This window comes from Chenopodium quinoa, unplaced genomic scaffold, assembly GCF_001683475.1.
Source record: "Chenopodium quinoa cultivar QQ74 unplaced genomic scaffold, ASM168347v1, whole genome shotgun sequence".
NCBI lineage: Eukaryota > Viridiplantae > Streptophyta > Magnoliopsida > Caryophyllales > Amaranthaceae > Chenopodium > Chenopodium quinoa.
In genome coordinates this window covers 3,806,270-3,825,772 of record NW_018744813.1, presented here as the reverse complement: position 1 = coordinate 3,825,772, position 19,503 = coordinate 3,806,270, and the positions used below count along the sequence as shown (strand labels likewise).

At 35.4% G+C, this 19,503-nt stretch overlaps 1 protein-coding gene across 1 annotated transcript in view; it reads left to right on the top strand.

Annotated features, from left to right (window-relative positions):
* The first annotated feature begins 1,647 nt into the window (after window positions 1-1,647).
* LOC110703994 overlaps window positions 1,648-19,503 on the top strand; it is a 53,746-nt gene continuing 35,890 nt past the window's right edge. Inside the window, exons 1-7 of the mRNA XM_021881792.1 lie at window positions 1,648-1,896; window positions 1,946-2,179; window positions 2,997-3,079; window positions 3,178-3,376; window positions 5,038-5,159; window positions 5,496-5,562; window positions 16,038-16,088. Of these exons, the coding sequence (XP_021737484.1) occupies window positions 1,648-1,896; window positions 1,946-2,179; window positions 2,997-3,079; window positions 3,178-3,376; window positions 5,038-5,159; window positions 5,496-5,562; window positions 16,038-16,088 (1,005 nt within the window). The remainder of the gene's footprint in view (window positions 1,897-1,945; window positions 2,180-2,996; window positions 3,080-3,177; window positions 3,377-5,037; window positions 5,160-5,495; window positions 5,563-16,037; window positions 16,089-19,503) is intronic.

The following is a 19,503-nucleotide window of genomic DNA, read 5'->3' as shown; positions in this document are numbered from 1 at the left end:
TCTAGTGTATAGCACTAGCAAGGAGGAACATGTTGGTCACTTGAAGGAGGTTTTAGCCATGCTCAAGGCCCACTCTTTATTTGCCAATAAAAAAAAAATGTGAGTTTGGGAGGGAAATTGTTGCTTACTTAGGGCATGTTATCTCCAAAGAAGGAGTGGCGGTTGATCAAGATAAAATTGAGTCCATTAAGAGCTGGCCCACACTCATGTCTCTAAGGGACTTAAGAGGCTTTTTGGGCCTAACGGGGTATTACAGAAAATTTATCTAGCCCAATTAGCCCAGCCATTAATTGACCAACTCAAAAAAGATTATTTTAGTTTTCAACAAGCTAAAAGCCGCCATGACTGTTGCTCCAGTGCTCGTGATGCTTGACTTTCAGAAGGTGTTCGTGGTGGAATCCGATAACTCTGGATTCGGGTTAGAGGCGGTGCTAATGCAAGAGGGCCGTCCAATGGCGTTTTTCAGCAAGTTGTTAGGCCCGGTGGCCGGAGTAAGTCAATTTATGAGAAAGAATTGATGGCGGTGTGCTTGGCGGTGCAAAAGTGGAAACACTATCTATTACGGAAACGATTCATTGTACGGAGCGATCAACAAAGTTTAAAATACATCACCCAACAACAAGAGGTGGGGATGGAATATAAATAATGGGTGCGAAAGTTGATCGGGTTCGATTTTGAGCTTCAATACAAGCCCGATGTTTCGAATCGGGTGGCCTACGCCTTGTCTAGGAGGGGCTGAGGTGAAGAGAACCCAGAATGTGGGGCCTTGATCACATCACAATCAGTGGATTGGGAAGTTTTAGAGAAGGAAATTCAGGGAGATAGGGAGATTGAGAAATTGAGGGCGGCGGTGGAGAGAGGAGAAGGTACCCCGGGATACTCGGTGGAACAGGCAGGCTGCTGTACAAGAGTTGAAGGGTAATTCCGCGAAATTCGAACTTGAAGGTCAGTCTGTTTTGGGCTTATCACGATTCATCGGAAGGGGGCCATGAAGGGGAAACCAAAACATACTTACGGTTGGCTAGGGAGTGGAGCTGGGCCGGAATGCGGCGAGACGTGCCAGAGCACATTAGGGGGTGTGTAGTCTGCCAGCGCAACAAGCAACAAACTTTCTCAGCAATCTCCGGCAGGGTTATTGCAGCCACTACCCATCCCAGAGAAAGTATGGGAAGATATAACGATGGATTTTATTGAAGGACTTCCGCGTTCAAGGGGGGTGGATACGGTGTTAGTGGTAGTGGATCGACTTTCGAAGTACGCCCATTTCATAGGGCTTAAACACCCTTTTACCGCTTATACTGTGGCTGAAATTTTTGTGAAAGAGGTGGTGCGTTTGCATGGGATTCTGGGTAGCATTGTAAAGAGAGAATTTTTGCGAGCAATTTTTGGAAGGAGTTGTTTAGGCTTCAAGGGACAGACCTCAAGAGAAGTACTTCCTACCACCCACAAACAGATGGGCAGTCGGAGGTCGTGGACGAGAGACTAGAGACCTATCTTCGTTGTTTTGCCGGAAAGCAACCCAAGACTTGGGCTCAGTGGTTACCTTGGGCGGAGTACTCGTACAACACCTCCACTCACTCATCCACCCAAATGACTCCGTTCAAAGTGTTATATGGTAGAGACCCACCGAAGTTGATGAGGGTCGGAATGGGTCAGACCACGGTTGACAAGGTGGAGGAGTTCTTGCAAGAAAGGGACATGATGCTAGAAGAATTGAAGATGAACCTTGTGCATGCTCAACAAGTGATGAAGGGTAATGCTGATTCGAAGAGAAGGGAGGTAGAATTTAAGGTGGGGGATCATGTTTTTCTGAAGCTGCAACCCATAGAAGCTTGCTGCCCGCTTCTATGGGCCATTCGAGATCACTCAGCGCGTGGGCAAGGTGGGCTACAAGCTGTTGCTTCCGGAATCTTGCCACCTCCACCCTGTTTTTCATGTATCGCAGCTTAAACAAGCTGTGGGTAATGTACCTAGTTCGCCCACAATTCCCCCTCAGATCACCCCCGAGTTGGAATTAGTGGTGGAACCCGAGCAAGTGTTGGATAGTAGGCCTAAGTTGGGACGGAGCGAAGGATTAGAAGTATTGATCAAATGGCTTGGAGTACCGGAATTCGAGTCCACATGGGAAGATGCCGAAGCAATCAAGTCCAAGTTCCCGGATTTCAACCTTAAGGACAAGGTGGCACTTTTGGAGGGCGGTATTGCAATGCACCAGCCACCTCCAATCACTGTCGTGTACCGAAGAAGACAAAAGCAGCAGACACGGCAGGGCACTCTCCCACCCTTAACACAAGCAACGACTCCTCAGTAGCCCTGCTCAGCAGGGCTGTTGGCCTAATTTTACTATGGCAACTTAGCTAGAGACAAGTAGTAGTAAAATAGCAATTAAAGCTTTTGTCCACTTATGAGCAATTGTAGTAGTAAAAATAGTAGTAGTTTCAAGTAAGAAGGTATCCAGAAATTGTATGAACTTTTGAGAGTTATGGCCTCAAGCAATTAAACATTTCACAACTCTGGTGATATTAAAAAGTTTCCATTTCCTTAGTCTTGCAACTCAGCTCTTCGAACCAGTGATTTTTGCTTCAAATTCACTTCTATTCGGAGACGGATATTTCCAATTAATTGACAGTTGAGCGCACCATTGTCACTGACTTATACATTCTCTGTGGAGTCTCCCAGATTTTTCGTGCAGACTCAATGTCTCCCACTGATGGTAGTACCGCAAGCTTTTGAGCTAATCTATCCTAAATCAACCTTCCGCTTGAGTAATTATCTGTTTAATATCCCACGCTCGTTGCATTATTCTTAAGTGTCATTCAATGGATGGGCTTTTTATCATAAGATAGACTTGAATGCTTTCATTTTACAAGTTAATACTTATTTTCCACCCTCTTTTCATCTTTTGCATGTGTTGTCTTCTAAATACTTATCGATAGCTGATCTAGATTTGCATAAGTATCTCATTGAACTTATTCTTATGACTAAAAATTATTCAGGAAACAGGATGGGCACCAAAGCACATTATTGCTATGGATGAAGTTGACAATGTCATTGGTGTTGTTCCACTATACCTTAAAAGGTAGTAACATGCAAAGCTGTTGAAAAAGGAGAATTTCTCAATTGATTCTTTGGCTGACGTAGTCACTTTGATTTGTTTTTCTTTAAATGGGAGTGCAGTCATTCCTATGGTGAATATGTTTTTGATCATTCATGGGCCAATGCTTACTATAGTTATGGTTCGAGGTATTATCCCAAGTTACAAAGTTGTGTTCCATTCACTCCAGTTACTGGTCCAAGAATCTTACTTCGTAATACAGCCTGCAAAGATGAGATTTTTGATATTGTTGTCTCAGCATTAAAAGATCTAACGACGAAGGTACATGTCTATATGCATATATATATATATATATATATATATATATATATATATATATATATATATATATATACTAGCTTTGTTAAATGTTATGTGCAACTTTGGAGTATTATTTGTGAAATATAAAATATTCTAAAGTTGCACATAACATATAACGGGAGTAGTATATGATTGAATATTGACTTGTTAGGAAGCATAAAATTTCCTGTGCTTACTTATCTATACTATGTCTATCCCACCAAGCTTACCGCACTTTCCTTGTAGAAAACCATTAAGGAAGAAAAATTTGTGTGCCATATTAGGTACGGAGTACCAAGTTTGAAGTTAACTTAATTGTATGCTTAAGTGGGGGAATCAAACTGAAAAACATGGTCTCATATAGATACCATTTTTTCTGACATTCGCTAAACTGAAAATCTAGTGTTTTGAGATGACTACTTTTTGAAAATTTTGCAAATTGATACAAGTAATAGCGCATTATTAGTTGTTACTATGATATTTTACTCTTCAATTCATATTAACTGTTATCTGAGAACTATCTGTCTTAAAAGACTACTTTTAGCGACTTGCCAAAGGAAAACCTCTTTGTTGTGTCAGTAGACCATGACAACACTAAGTAGGGATCCTGCCAGCGGCCAGTGTTCTTCCTATGTGCCGAGCCTTACTGATTTCTGATAACCCGCCAAGCCTAGGGAAAAGGGGCTGTTCCTCAATGACTTGTATAAAAAATTACCTGCTAGTAAGGAAACACAGAAAAGAAAAGGTTCTGAAAATAGAACACCAGATATCTTTCTTTCTTGTACTGGAAGGAGTTGTTGAAGAAACTCAAAAGGCTTGACGTTATGGTCTTTTGAGGTTGGTTTTGAAACTGTGGAAAAGTGGCTCACTGATTGAGTTCTTATTTTAATCATAAATACAGGAAATCTATACCTTTAATTCTGTTTATTGAGTTTCATTATTTGGAAAGTAATGAAGATTACTCTTGGTTTACTTCAAGGAAAGGGATTTGACAAGACATACACCTCTTTGCTTCTTATATGTCACTGGATTTTGTTGGCTATTGTGGTTTTTTCAGAAGTCAAAGGAGCAGTGATATTGTGGTGAGTATGAGGTAGAGATGTTTTATGGCAGGACATCAAATTGTCATTGTGGTTGAGTGGAGGGGATGGTGTCGGCTGTGCTGGAAGATGAGATCTAGGGATGACGGTGTTTACAGAGGAATCATAGTTGTCACCTACTCAGTGGGGCAGTTGGTGGTTCAGAGCAAGTTCACTGTTGTGGACGTGTTGATAGTGGCTGAAATGGTGGTGTTGGTTGTGGTGGACTGGTGGTGGTGAGTGAGATGTGACTGTGATTGTTGGCTAGGATGGTTTTGGTGTTTAGGAGTTCTAAGTTTGGAAGTGGCACTTTTTTTTTAATAAATTTTTTATAATTTGGTTATCCTTTTGTTTTCTTGTTTTTTTCCAAGGAGGAACTTGAATCTTGGGGTGGGGGTTTGAAAAATTGAAAGGGGAAAAATGGAATCACTAAACTAGACCTGAAAAAAATCGATGAATTTTGATTTGATGAGTACAAGCAATTTTACTCAGGAGGCCACTAATGAGTACCCTAAGTGTTGATTTTTATGCAGAGTGTCATTAATTCTATATTTCTTTTTCCAGTTCCAGGTCTCATCAATGCATGTTACTTTTTCGAATGAAAGTCAGTGGCAGAGGATGAAAGAGAAGGGCTTCCTTCAGAGAATAGGCATGCAATACCACTGGAAAAATCGGAATTACAAGAAGTAAGTGAAGCATACTTATACAATTACTACTATATGCATCCCTCAATTATACATCTAAGAAAATAGAACAAAGGATGTAGTTGTGATATTCTGACAATTGGTGGAGCATAGGATTGGCTTAAGTGGTAAATATTGCAATTGGTGGACCTATAATCAAAGTAAACCCACTATATGCATTGGCCTTAAAGATTATTAAGGTTATCATAGAAGTGAAACTTCTAAATATTAGATTTCCCTTGACCTAACTAATTGTGTCTACAATTCTTGTAAAAATAATTTCCCTTGCATTGAATTCTTAGCTCTGATGCGGGTTCAATTGTTTTTCATTGGCAACAGTTTTGATGGATTTTTGATGGATTTGAAGCAAAGCAAAAGAAAAAATATTCGCCAGGAGCGTAAAAAGGTCAGACCCATGATACTTGGGATATCCTCTCTCATTCTCCTAGGCTATAAAAAAAATTGATTTAATAAAAAAATGTCAAATAGCGTTATTCATGGTTCAACGTTGGATTTCAATGGTGAGGCTTCCAAGCAATTGCTTCTCTTCCGTTGGCAAAGTATTCAGTAGTTGTAGATGCCAATTAGTTTAGTTCCATATAACCTCTCAAAGAAATGAGTATGAGTCACTTTGGCCTCACTTGGCTCGTTCTCCTTGAACTGAGCATCTGAATGCGTTTCTGGGCAAGTGGTATCCCGAAGGCCTTGCATGCCTGGGGGGTTGGTCGACGCTTATGCCTCGGTCGGCCAAAGTGGTTGTGACAATATCCCAATCAAACTTAGCAATACCAATGCTTCTGCTTTCAGGGAACACATCCAAAATCTCTCCGTCACTTTAGGGGTCCATTTAGCCGTTTCCTTAGGGGGCATTGTCTTTGGCTAAATGTACGCACATATTGCATATAATTTCAGACACAAGTATTATCAACAGATAGGGAGACTAAAACAATAGGAATATTTATTCAAGTGCATATACTCGTATTCAAATTCAATTTTGGTCAAATTTAATTATGGAGTAGCTAAATTGATACTACTGCTAGAGAGTGCTAGCACATCTTTTGCCTTTTTGAGAAACTCAGCAATTTACTCCTTAATTTGTCAGTTTATGACATTGATTATTGGCTAACCAATGAGGACTTAAACTCTTCACTCTTTAGCACAAAATGGCAGACAATAAGATTACTTTAACATAAAAATTTATTGTATTAGTTCGGCTAAACAAACGTCTTTGGTAATTACTCTGGAATATAAACTATACTAGTCCTAATATCGGTTTACATAATGCATTCCATCTATGCTAAAAAACTTTGCAGATTATTATGTTTAAACTTTAATGAAAAATGAGCTATTAGCCCCCTATGCTAGCTTACAAGTCAGTATATATAGCTTTTATAGACCACAGTAATACACAATTACACATCCCTAAATAGCATGGTATTGTACTCATTGCTTAAATGTTAGAATACTAGTTTTGTTTGTTAATCTCTATTAAGTAATTAACAAAGATTAATTTGAAATATATTGAAAATTATTAAAATGTGCTTAAATATTTGAATTCTAATTTTGCTCACTAATCTCTATCAATATATACTAGTAGTATTAATAAAGATATATTATAAATAAATTAAAATTTTATATCGAAACATGACTACTACAATTATTCAGGTCATACCATCAAATCTATTTTTCTTGAATCACAAAGACATACGAGTAATTTGACAAGTAATTTTTTTTAAAAAAAATTGGGAAATTTACACCATTTTGTCATCACGAATTCATATATCAATACATGTCGTTGAATTGCAAATGAAAAAAACTTGACAACCACGATACATTTTGATAAATTGGTGTATGTGATAATTTAATACCTAGTTATATAATTATTGTAAACTTTAACAATAATCCTATATACATGGGTGAAGGTGATAATTACAAAGAAACTACTAATTATAAATAGAATAACTTTCAAATTTTTATTTTGAACAATTTTATACAATTATAGAAAAGTGTATGTACTTACTTAAAGAGTTGATGATGAAAATAAACTTAACAATTTTTTTGTTGAGAATTTTAATCAAATCTCCCCTTCGTGATAGTCAGTATAGTATTTGTGAATGAAAGATGATATAATGCCTTTTCATGATGCATAAGTGTTTTTATATTCATGAGTTAGTTACATAGTTCTAGCCTAGAGAATGTACAACTAGGTAGATTACTCTTAATGATAAAGCTACAAATTAGGAGCTACAAGCCTATAATTTAGGAGCTAACTTAAGCATATAACGGTTATGGTCAAAGGTAGTTGTGACATTTTACATAAATAATTTCATATTTTATTATTAAAAACATCTAAGCTAAGATGACTATTCAGATTTTATTAAAAAAAAAAAAGCGCTAAAAACCTTGCTAACGTAAAACAAACAAATAAGGAACCTTTCTCAAAAGAAGTAAAATAAGTTAGATTGCTTAAACATATGACCAAAGATACAAATGCATTCCATTAATGAAAGGATAGAGTCAAGTCTACCATTGTACAAGTTTAAGGAGATGAGAGGTTGTTATATACACCCGGGTGTACCGTACACCCATGAGTATATGGTCTCATTTTGGTGATTGTTTTTCATTTTATCATCAAATGAAGAACAAAAACTAACTTTCGGATAGTTGGGTGTATGGTACACCCAGGTGTATATAACAAATTGTAGAAGGAGAGGTTACCTCCATGATCATGCAATTGGAAAAGACGAATGCTCTTCAATACATTCTAGATGGTAAACTACGTTGTTGCTTGGCTACTAAGCCAAGGGGTAGACCTGTTCAACGGGCCAGGCCGGGCTTTATATGGAATGGGCCGGGCCAATCCTAATCCAAAATGGGCCGAAGTTGTCCTTGGGCCATTAAGCCTGGCCCGGACCGGCCCAATTAAAATGTATAAACAAAGTACAACAAACATGAAATAAACACAATATAAGATAATTATAAAGGGCCTTAGCCAACAAGTTGCTCTCAAGCAGTAGATATGAACAAGATAACTTTCAGACAACCTATTTATTTACTTATGATTTTCATTACACAATTTATCCACACTAGACAACTTATCTGTCTGAAACTTTTAAGTCTTGCAGTACAATTTGCCTCAAATTCTTCATTATCGCAATATAGCAGCATCAACAGAGACCTTGAAGAGATCTTTTGAGCTTCTTAATCTTTTGCATGTCTACTCCCTGACAGCCTGTAGCTTGTAGCCACCAATACTCAAATGCAACCAGGAAAAACCTACACTGAAAAAATTCTACTGTTGTCACATTTTTAAAACAGTGAGTGATAGTTTCAGGTGTAAATCAACAGTTAAGACCAATTGCATCATCCCTGAATTAATGCTGTAAGTTATTGAATATTCACATAATTCAGCCAAATGAAGGGAAAATTCATGTCTGCCTCATTATGTATCATGAGCACATATAACCAGTGTATCAACATTAGACAATGACTGACCTCTGACTTCATGGCAGCTTCAAGATCTGTGAACCATTTGTAAAACTGCAGCACAAAAGGACAGACATGGAAACAAGTATTCAGTTAATTGCTATGTCTAAATTCTGAAATTAACAATGTACTAAGCTACCACAAGTCCAATTTTGTACTCTTACCAGTGCACTAACTATTAGAGTACAGAATCTGTCCACTTTCCACTAACTATTAGAGCAGTAGCCACACATTCCATCCAATAAAAAAAAGTATAGTGTATTCTCACATGATATCACTGCTCATTAATCATTGTATTCTAAAATATATACTATACCCGGTGTATCCTCTATTGATATGAAATAGAACAAGATAACCAAAAGCAATAAAATAAAACAACTACCTAGTATAGGAAACTGTCATCAACCTCATCATCATCAATGGCCTCATCGTCATCCGAGCTAGAATCACGATCCAAATTTGAAGGGATGTTATATTCATCACGGCGCCAATCTTGAACACAAACTAGGGCTTGAACCGTTGAGGGTTTCAATGAGCTACGATTAGGAGATATAGTTTACCCCCCTACACTAAAAGCCGACTCGGAAGCCACCGCACTAACAGGAATTGTTAGAAGATCTCGTGCCAATATTGCAAGCTCCGGAAATTTCACGACATTTTGTTGCCAATACTCTAGAATATCTAGCTCCATGTTCAAATCAAGTTCTGATTCCTCCAAATATGACTCAAGTTGGGACTTTTTTGTTTGAGTCCTTGTAATTCTTGAACTATAGTTTTGATAATCATCAAAGAAGTTTTCCTCTTCAATCCGTACTTGTAGTAGAGGGAGCAACAATTGGGAAAGTTGAAAATGTTGACTTATACTCATTATTAGGGGTGAACATGGTCTGGTTTGGTGCGGTTTGAGTATAAACCAAACCAAACCGCAAAATACGGTTTGGTCAATTTTCCGAACCAAACAAAACCATATTAATATTGAAACCAAACCAAACCAAACCGTAATAATGCGGTTTGGTGCGGTTTGGTTTGCGGTTTATGATGAGATGACATTTTTTCCTAAAAATTGTCAAATTTTATCAAATTTATAATAAAGTTCAAATAATTAGCCCAAACGGATTAAATTACACTACAAAGTTTTAATAAAATAACAACCAACTAATCAAGTGCTAACACAATAACACATAATAAAAATAATACATAACAAATTACAGTGGAAAAAACATAATACATTTATCCCAAAAAAAAAATTCATACTACCTTATAGTTTTTAATAATTGGCAGCAACTTGACAACATCAGGGACTACATTATGCGATATCAATGATTGCCGGAGCTAAACTGATCTTGGAGTATAGTATTATACTGAATTACTGACAGTCTTCTAATGATTTTTCATGGTTTTTATTATTTTTTTTTCTTTTTTAAAATATATAATAACTATTTTAATTTTTATAAATATTATATAAATATTAAAATGCGGTTTACTGGTTTACGGTTTGGTTTGGTTTTTAAATTTTTTAAAAACCAAACCAAACCGCAAACCGTATTTCCCAAAAAATCGAAACCAAACCGTATTTTTCCAAACCGTAAACCAAACCAAAATGCGGTTTGGTCTGGTTTGGTTACGGTCCAGACCAATCTCCGTACAGCCCTACTCATTATACAAAGATCTTAAAGTGTTCAACACTTTTTCAACTTTACACATAGCCTCATCTGAACCATATATCTTGTCAAAACAATATTCCACAAACTTTAACTTAAACCTTGGATCAAGAATTGTCGCACAAGCTAGATATATGTTGTACTCGGACCAATATTTGTCAAATTTTTCTAGATAACACCATTTGAGCTAAAAATTCATGTGGACCTTTAGATGTCTCAAGTAAACGACGATGCACCATACATGCCCTTAAAATACATGTTAGAAGTTTGAGACTTATTGGCCGAGAACATACATGTAACATCATAAAAGAGTTTCAAAAACTTGTGAACAACACTCAAATTTTCCCATTCATCCTCCAAAGGCACATTACTCTTGAAAGATGCATGTAATGACCCTAAATGAATAAACACATCTTTTTAGTAAAGCACATTATCAAGCATCATATATGTAGAGTTCCAACGAACTTGCATGTCCATACGAAGTTTCCTCTTAGTCTCTAATGAAAAGGCTTTTGAGCAGTATCATAAAAGTCCTTGCTTCTAGAAGATGATCTTGTAACAAATTTTACCAAGTTTCTAAATTTATCTAATATGTTCTCAATACAAGATAGACCGAATTGGACGATATGAGCGCAACATCTTATATGAAAAAAAACAACCACCACTAACCAACATACCCCTTAACCTAAGACGATTTTTCATGTGCTTAACTATCATATCATTGTAACTTGCATTGTCAACCGTTAAGCTAACCACTTTATCATCTAAATGCCATTGATTAAGAAATATAAAAATCTCTTCTGAGATCCTTTGTCCATCAAAAGGGGGTGACAATGATGTGAACTTAATAATATTTTTATGAAGTTTGCAATCATGATCAATAAAATAGGCGGTTATGCAAATGTAATGTTGCCAAGTATGTGATGATTTCCAATTATCAGTTGTTAAACATATTCGCTCACCTTTACAATGCTTACAAATAGCGATTCGCTCACCTTTTGCATTCTTTCCTTTTGTCATTTCTCGCTAAATTTTGGATTTCCTACTCCTTTTACGCTTACGGGCGGCATTAGATTCAGCAACCTCATCATCTACCAGCATTGACGTTGTAGTTGCTGTGAGAAAGTTAAAGAAAGTATAGGATGAGAGCAATATAAGGAGGATAATAGGGATGTTTATCTTTGTTTAGTTATTGCTAATTAGAGGAAACAATATTAGTGATTGTTAGAGAAACAATGTGAACCATTGTTTTATTAGCTTTGTATTCATTATAAATGTGAATAATCAAAATGCAGAAATATAATGTAATCATTTTATTTCACGTCAAAGGTTTATTAGCTATACGAAAGTATATTTTCTTATATTTATTATTACCTTCATAGTGGTTATTTGTTTATCCCAAAATATTATTTATCTATGTGAGGTATCGATTTTATATTATCTAGTAGAAGCCACATTTCCGCTGCAAGAGCTCTAACAATTGGACAGAGCCGACGTCAAAATCTTAAGTGGTAAAAAAAATTTTGGATTTGAAATTAATTATAATGGCATCTACTAGCGGAATGGTTAAAGTTGGGAAATATGAAATAAAAAAATTCAGTGGAAAAAATGATTTTTCCTATTAGAGGATGCAAATAAAAAAAATTTTGTATCACAAAAGTTGCATAAGGCGTTGGCGGGAAAAGAACAAAAACCCGGGGACATGAAGGATGAGGATTGGGAAGAGTTAGATCTTGAAGCACGAGCGGCTATAATATTATGCCTTGAGAGGGACGTTGCATTCTTGGTAAATGAAGAAGCAATGGCCGCCGGGGTGTGGACAAAGTTAGAGACTAATTTCATGACAAAAACTCTAACAATAGGATCTACTTAAAATCCAAATTGTATACATGCAAGATGGATGAAGGCACCTCAATCCGAAGTTTGATAGGATTAACGTGAAGGTAGATGAGGAAGACCAAGCACTCATGTTATTGGTTTCATTACCGAAATCATTTGAAAATCTGGTTCAAACATTGATGCTTGTGGGTGATACTCTAACTATGAAATCCTCGACAGTGGTACAAGCGATTTGATTCTTTTATGTTAAAGCAAGGGTTTTCCAGAAGTAATTATTATTGTTGTGTATACATTCACAAACTTCGTGGAGGTGATTATATTTATCTTCTATTATATGTGGACGACATGCTTATTGCTTTTAAGAGCAAGGTGAAGATAAATAGGTTAAAAACTCAATTCGGTGAAGAGTTTGAAACTAAAGACTTGGGCACTGCAAATAAAATACTAAGTATGGAGATTAGAAAAGAAAGGTCAAATCGAAAATTGTTCTTGAGCCAAAAAGGCTACAATGAGCGGGTTATAGAAAGGTTTGGGATGAAAAGTGTTAAGTCAGTGATGATACCATTGGCTCCACAATTTAGACTCTCTGGTAAACAATCTCCCACTACAGCGGAAGATAAGGCATACATGGATAATGTACCTTATGCTAGTGCAGTTGGCTGCTTAATGTACGTCATGGTGTGTACATGTCCAGACATTTCACAATGTTGTTAGTAGATTCATGGCGAACCCAGGTAAAGCACATTGGGAAGCAGGGAAATGGATTTTACAGTACTTGAAAGGCACCAATGATACATGTTTATGCTTTAGTGGAGATACATGTCAAATAAGTGGCTCGTTAACTCGAATTATGCCGGTGATCTAGATAGAAGACGATCTACTACTGGTTATGTGTTTAAAATACATGGTGCTCCAGTTAGTTTGCGATCAATGTTACAAGCTACGGTGGCTCTATCTACGATGGAAGCCGAGTATATGGCTATGACAGAAGGAGTTATGGAAGCATTGTGGTTGCGGGGACTTCTAGATGATTTGGGGTTGAAGTAGAATAGTGTGAATCTAAGCTGTGATAGCCAAAGTGCTATTCACTTGGCTAAGAACCAAGTTCATCATGCTCGTACCAAACATATAGATGTCAGGTATCATTTTTACGGGATATCATAGAGGAAGGTAGTATTTCTCTTATGAAGGTGCATACAAATGAGAATCCTGCAGACATGTTAACCAAAGTCGTCTCGGGAAGCAATTTCCAACACTGTTTGGAATTGCTAAATATTGTCCTATGTTAGACATTACATGGATAAATAAATGGAACTACGATTGGTTTGATCCTGACCGAGGGTACGTAGACAGTCATTATAAAATGGTGCAACCGGATACGGATAACTGAAATTCGTTTGTCCAAAATTTGAATGTTTTCTAATTTTGAACGAGGTGGAGAATTGTGAGAAAGTTAAAGAAAGTATAGGATGAGAGCAATATAAGGAGGATAATAGGCATGTTTATCTTTGTTTAGTTTTTGCTAATTAGAGGAAACAATATTAGTGATTATTAGATAAACAATGTGAACCATTGTTTAATTAGCTTTGTATTCATTATAAATGTGTAGAATCATAATGCAGAAATATAATGTAATCATTTTATTTCACTTCAAAGGTTTATTAGCAATACGAAAGTATATTTTCTTATATTTATTATTATTTTCATAGTGGTTATTTGTTTATCCCAAAATATTATTTATCTTTGTGAGGTATCGGTTTTATATTATCTAGTAAAAGCCACATTTCTGTTGCGAGAGCTCTAACAATTGTTTCACTTTCCATGGTTAAAAATACTGCAAAAGTAGGTAAAAGATTTGAGATTGAATCTCGTCTACATTATCTTGTTTGTACATTTCATAGAGATGCACTAATCAACAGTATATATTGAACCAATTTAAGTATAATGAGCCTAAAATCAAGCTTAAAGTGAGAAAACGGACACTAATGTTCACTGTAGTCTCATCTAATGTAAAAGATGAACGTCTTTTTAAAGGGTAAAGTTTGATGTTATTCGATTAATCAATGAATGGTCTGGCAGTCTGGCTAAATCAAATTGGCATTTGTTTTATTTGATGAGAAAACAATAATTTCCGTACTTCCGAGTAAAAAATAACTAATGTCTTAAAAGATAATGATAGCCTTACAAACACATTTAGCAGTTCAATGCATACATTTTGTGCTAGGTCATTTAAAAACACAAATCAAATTTGGAACAAATAAATTTAGACAAGAGAACAATTTATCACAATTCAATCAACACTAGACTTGAACCTGATTTAAAGTTGCCCCAATTTGACCCTACCCTATCATGAACTGAATAACTGTAGTAAATCAACCAATTAAAGCATAATCAACCTTATAAACCACTAAGGTCCAGTTTGGCAAAAGTAGCGGTAGCGGGTAGCTTTTAGCGGTCAATTAGTAGTAGGTAGAGGTTAGCTGTCGAGATAAAGGTTAATAGTATGAGTGTCAAAAGTAGTGGTTGCAATAACAAAATATATTAAAATTGATATAATAATTGTTTTAAAAGTAATAAAAAATTGACCAGGCCGTTCGAGTTTTGCATTGCAGATCTGTCTCCCACGGGATGCACACGCCCTCCACTCGGGTACGTACAAAAAACCCCAAAACACTACCCGCTACTTCTCAACGCTATTATTTTTAACGTTTGAGAAAAGCTACCTAAACGCTATCTCTATCGCTTACCGCTACTAGAATCGCTACCTTACCAAACAATCTTAAATTTTTTCTGGTAGTGTTTTGACCGATCAGAACACTAATCGCTATCTCAAACGCTACTACCAAACAGGACCTAAATTGAGGAGGCGATAGTCAATTAGCATTCAAACTTCAAAAAATATTATATAATTTAAAATCCAAGCACAAAATCAATAGATTCGTACATTATTAAGAGCGGCAAGCAAGAACACATAAATTGACATAAAAACAAACGAATTTAGAATTTAATACACAAAAACATACCTTGGTAGTTGAAGATTTAGAGTGGCGAGCAAGAAGAAGCGTGATAAATTGTAGATTAGAATTTGGGAATTTTTTTTGGGTTCATAATTTGGGGGAAATAGGGAATTTTTGAAATTGACGTTAGGAAGTTTTAGAAAAAAACAGAAAAATAAGGATACAAAAAGCCTCTTAAGTGTTACCCAATTTCAGCCCTTTTTAACTTTGACCTAACCCCTTAAAAACCCATTATTTAATAGCCCTTTAAAAGCCCACCCCATTTAAATGTTGGATGGGTAAAACCCTTTTATAAAAGGGTTGGCAGGGCTTTAAATGGGCCCTTAACCCATTTAACAGGTCTACCAAGGGGTAACTACGGAAGCTAAGAAGAAAGCTTAAAAGAAATGAAATGTTTGTTGTTTATTGATATCTTCCTTTGATCTTTACGCTTCTATTTATAAGCAAAATGGAGCGGTTATGGCTGACTCCCATAACTGTTGTGCGGTTATGCTTTCTTGGCGCCAACTCTCTTTAAATTTTAAAATATCACTTGTCTCCAAACCGGCTTTAGCATTGGGCTTTTGTATGATATTATTCCAAATTCCTGTTATACCTCTACTAGTTCATCCCAAAGGCTTTTGCCGACTCTAAGACCCATTTTACTTGTCAAAGTCAAGAAAGTCAATAAAAAGTCAAAATTCTGAATTTTGGGTGTAACACAGTCACAAACAAATTTTGCCTAGGAGTATGTGTGCCCTTTAAAGTTATAAATAAAATGAAATAGACGTAGTATTTTGTTTGAATAAAACTATGTTTAGGAAGTTGCTTATAACTAAATTGTTGAATATGATTATGAAAATTGAAATATTTTAACTTCGTGTTTCTGTTTGTTACAGATTTCTGCACAAAATTTGACTATGAAGCGTCTTCGAGGATATGAGATTAAGGTACTCATTAGAAATAAAATTGCATATTAACCTAGTGTTTTTAAATCTGCCTAATTGAGTAACTCTTAAAAATCCTAGCCACCTTATCTAATAACAAAGCTAAATAAGTGGCTTTTATAAAAACAAAGAGACTTATAAAAATATCCTTGGAATCTTAAAAAATAAACGATGATCATATATTGATTAAATATTCAATACATAATTTCAAATTTTTTATTATAAATGGATAGATTACACAGTTAAAAAAAAAAACTATAAAAGAATTCTTCGAGTTTTCATACTTTGAAAGCGTGCTAATATATTATTACTTCTATAAATCTATAATTCTATTGCAAAAAATCAATATTATTACACATAAAACAAAAATTCCAAGTCCCCAATAAACACAAATTTGACAATGTAAACTTCTTCTAATTATCAATTAAAAGACCAAGTAAAAATTTTAAATTCTAAGTTTCTATAATTCAATTTGTCAACAATTCAAGTGTTCAACAATATATCAAAACTAATTAAACAAGTCAGTAATTAATCCAATTATCACTAAATTACAAACAAATAAAGATTTAAGAATTAAGAGGAGTAGAGGAATAAGAGGACTGTTGAAACTAATACTAAAGGATAAAAAATAATAATATTAGATAAGTATGAAGCAAGTAAAATAAGGAACTCAATAATATTTTTTCATGCTTAACTCACGAAATACAAGAGCCATATATATAGGCTAACAAACAACAAATAATAAGCTAAAAAGTGGAAACTGTTATAAAAGTAATGGTATAAAGAGAGTGTAGAGGAGAAATTATAGAAAGAATATTAGGGAGAAGATATTGTATATTATTCTTATTATTCTCTACACACTTTGATGGGGAGTACATCTATATATATATACACAATGCTAGGCGAATGAAAAGTCTAGCTAGTTACGTGAAAAGAAAATAGAATGTGGAAAGACTTAGTAATACAAAAAGGTTTGGACATTTATCTAATCCTTCACATTCTAGAATGGACATCCACACGCTATTAAATACTATTACATAACAGAAACATAATGCCATGATTTAACCCACTACCAAACCCATTAACTTCTAAATTCATTTGACTCTCTAACTTAACGGAATGACCAACATAATACCCTAAAATTACTGATCCAACTATGGACAACTTCCTAAATTATAGCTAACTTCTCATGCGTGCACACAACCCACTATTTTAAATGAGGGCAGCTGGAATCGAACCAGGACCTAAGTGGAGCCTCGCCGCTCTATAAATCACTCCCTTACCAATGCACCAAACTTGCACATTTGATTATTTACCTCACAAAAATTTATTTAACCTTATTTTTAAAAAAAAAAAAATTAAAACTTATAGTTTATTTTTAAAAAAACTGTGGGTTCAATGAACCCCCCTTGTATCCGCGCCCCTGTTGTCATAAAAGCATTGCGTCACCACTTCTCCCTCCTTATGCTTACCATGTCCTCAAAATTGAATCTTTGTCTTAAAGATACTAACATTTGTTATATGTTAGCAACAACTGTTTCAATGCAATTGTTATATATTTTCCATTATAGGTGTTATTTGCTCTTGCTTATCCTTATATACAAGAAATTCTAAAGATTTATTTGTGGTGTTTGTGGATATAATTAAAGTGGAGATATTTTCTTATTTTTGAATTTTGGGACTTGGGAAATGTAACAAATATATTATATGAACAAATTTGAAAAAATCAACTACAATTGATATAAAATATAGGATGTTTTTATTTTAACAACCTTTTTGAATATTACTCTATAGGATTTACTACCTTAGTAACTTTTTTTTAGTACTATACTCTTTTTTTTTTAAATTCGCGAAGTTTTTCTACCTATGATCATTTTCTGGCCAAATTCCGACCACGTATGACCCACTCTCCGTGTTTTTCTCCCTTCCCTTTTTGTTTGATTTTCAATTATAAAGAGATCCAAAACCCCCCTTATGATGAATTTAAACCCAAAACTCAGTAAACATAATCTATAATGCGACATGAGCTTCATACCATCCACCTCCTTGTTTTTACTCAATTTTTACCCCAAAATCATAATTCACAACTATTTGCAACATTAACCAAGTTCGAATTTTAAAAATCATATAAATCGAAGAAAACCCCAATTTACATGCCACCATACCTTAAGGTTTCGAATGGGATGAAAGTCGGTCATTTTGACCTAAGAATAGTATTTCCTCCATTTTTTTATTTTTTAATTATTAATTATTTTTTTTATTTGCACCATATTCTTTTTTAGGAAGTTGTTTATTAATTGCATTATTTCCTTATAAGGTATGTTTTTAAACACTTTTTTTTTTGTGTTTGCACATCAAATACTCATCTTACCATTACCCACATTAAAGTTTACCCTTCTACATCACTTTTATACTCTTTCATTAGTTTGTAGTCAAAGGGGCATTTGTGATGAAAAATGACTGCAATATGAAGTTAATTAAAGGTTTGGTAAGAGTTGATTTTTTAATTTGACTAAACTTTGACTTTTATTGCATTTTAATGTATAAGAAAAAGGAAAATTTGTCGAGAATAAGTAAATTTTTGCGTGACTAGCTCAAAATAAGTTAACTTTTCTGTTTCGGGTTTTTTGTGTCACCAAAACTGGATTCCCTTCGCTTGTACTTGCAAAATAACGGAAGCTCTGGTTGTGCGGTGTTCTGCCTCCAACGATCAAGTTAGAAACGTTCGAAAAAAGGTAAAAGTGCGGAAAGTAAAAGTAAATCTTTTCGGATTCCGAGATCTGGTGTTTTTGATAAAGGACAATAAGAGAGCCACCCCAAAAGCTAGCTCAAGGGGAGGAGAGTCCATTGACCTTTATAAACCCCACATCAGCCCCCCATATGACCGATATGGGACTCAAGTCCTATACTTTGCAATGGACATCCCTATACATTCATCCCTCTTTAAAGGACCGCGTCCTTGTTGGTCACGGCCACGTTTGGTCACGGCTGGCTTCTTCTAGGCCACCAATTCCTTGGGCCACAAACTCCGTGGGCCACCATTACGAGGTCGGCTCTGAGACGCATCTCAAATAAGTTTCCAGACACCTATTCACCACTTCTGTCCGGATGGTAAGCTGAAGATATCATAAATTCTGTACCATGTAAGGAGAACATCCCTTTCCAAAATTGGCTAAAAAAATATCATCCTTGTCACTGACGATGCTTCTCGGCCACCCATGTAACTTGAAAACCTTGTCTAAATAAGTTTCAGCAACCTGTACTGCTGTAAAAGGATGAGGTAAAGGAATAAATTGAGCATACTTTCTCAGTCTATCCACTACTACAAAAAACACCTCTTTACCCAAAGACTTAGGCAAGCTACTGATGAAATCCATAGAGATATTTATCCAGACTTCCTCGGGAACAGGCAAAGGTT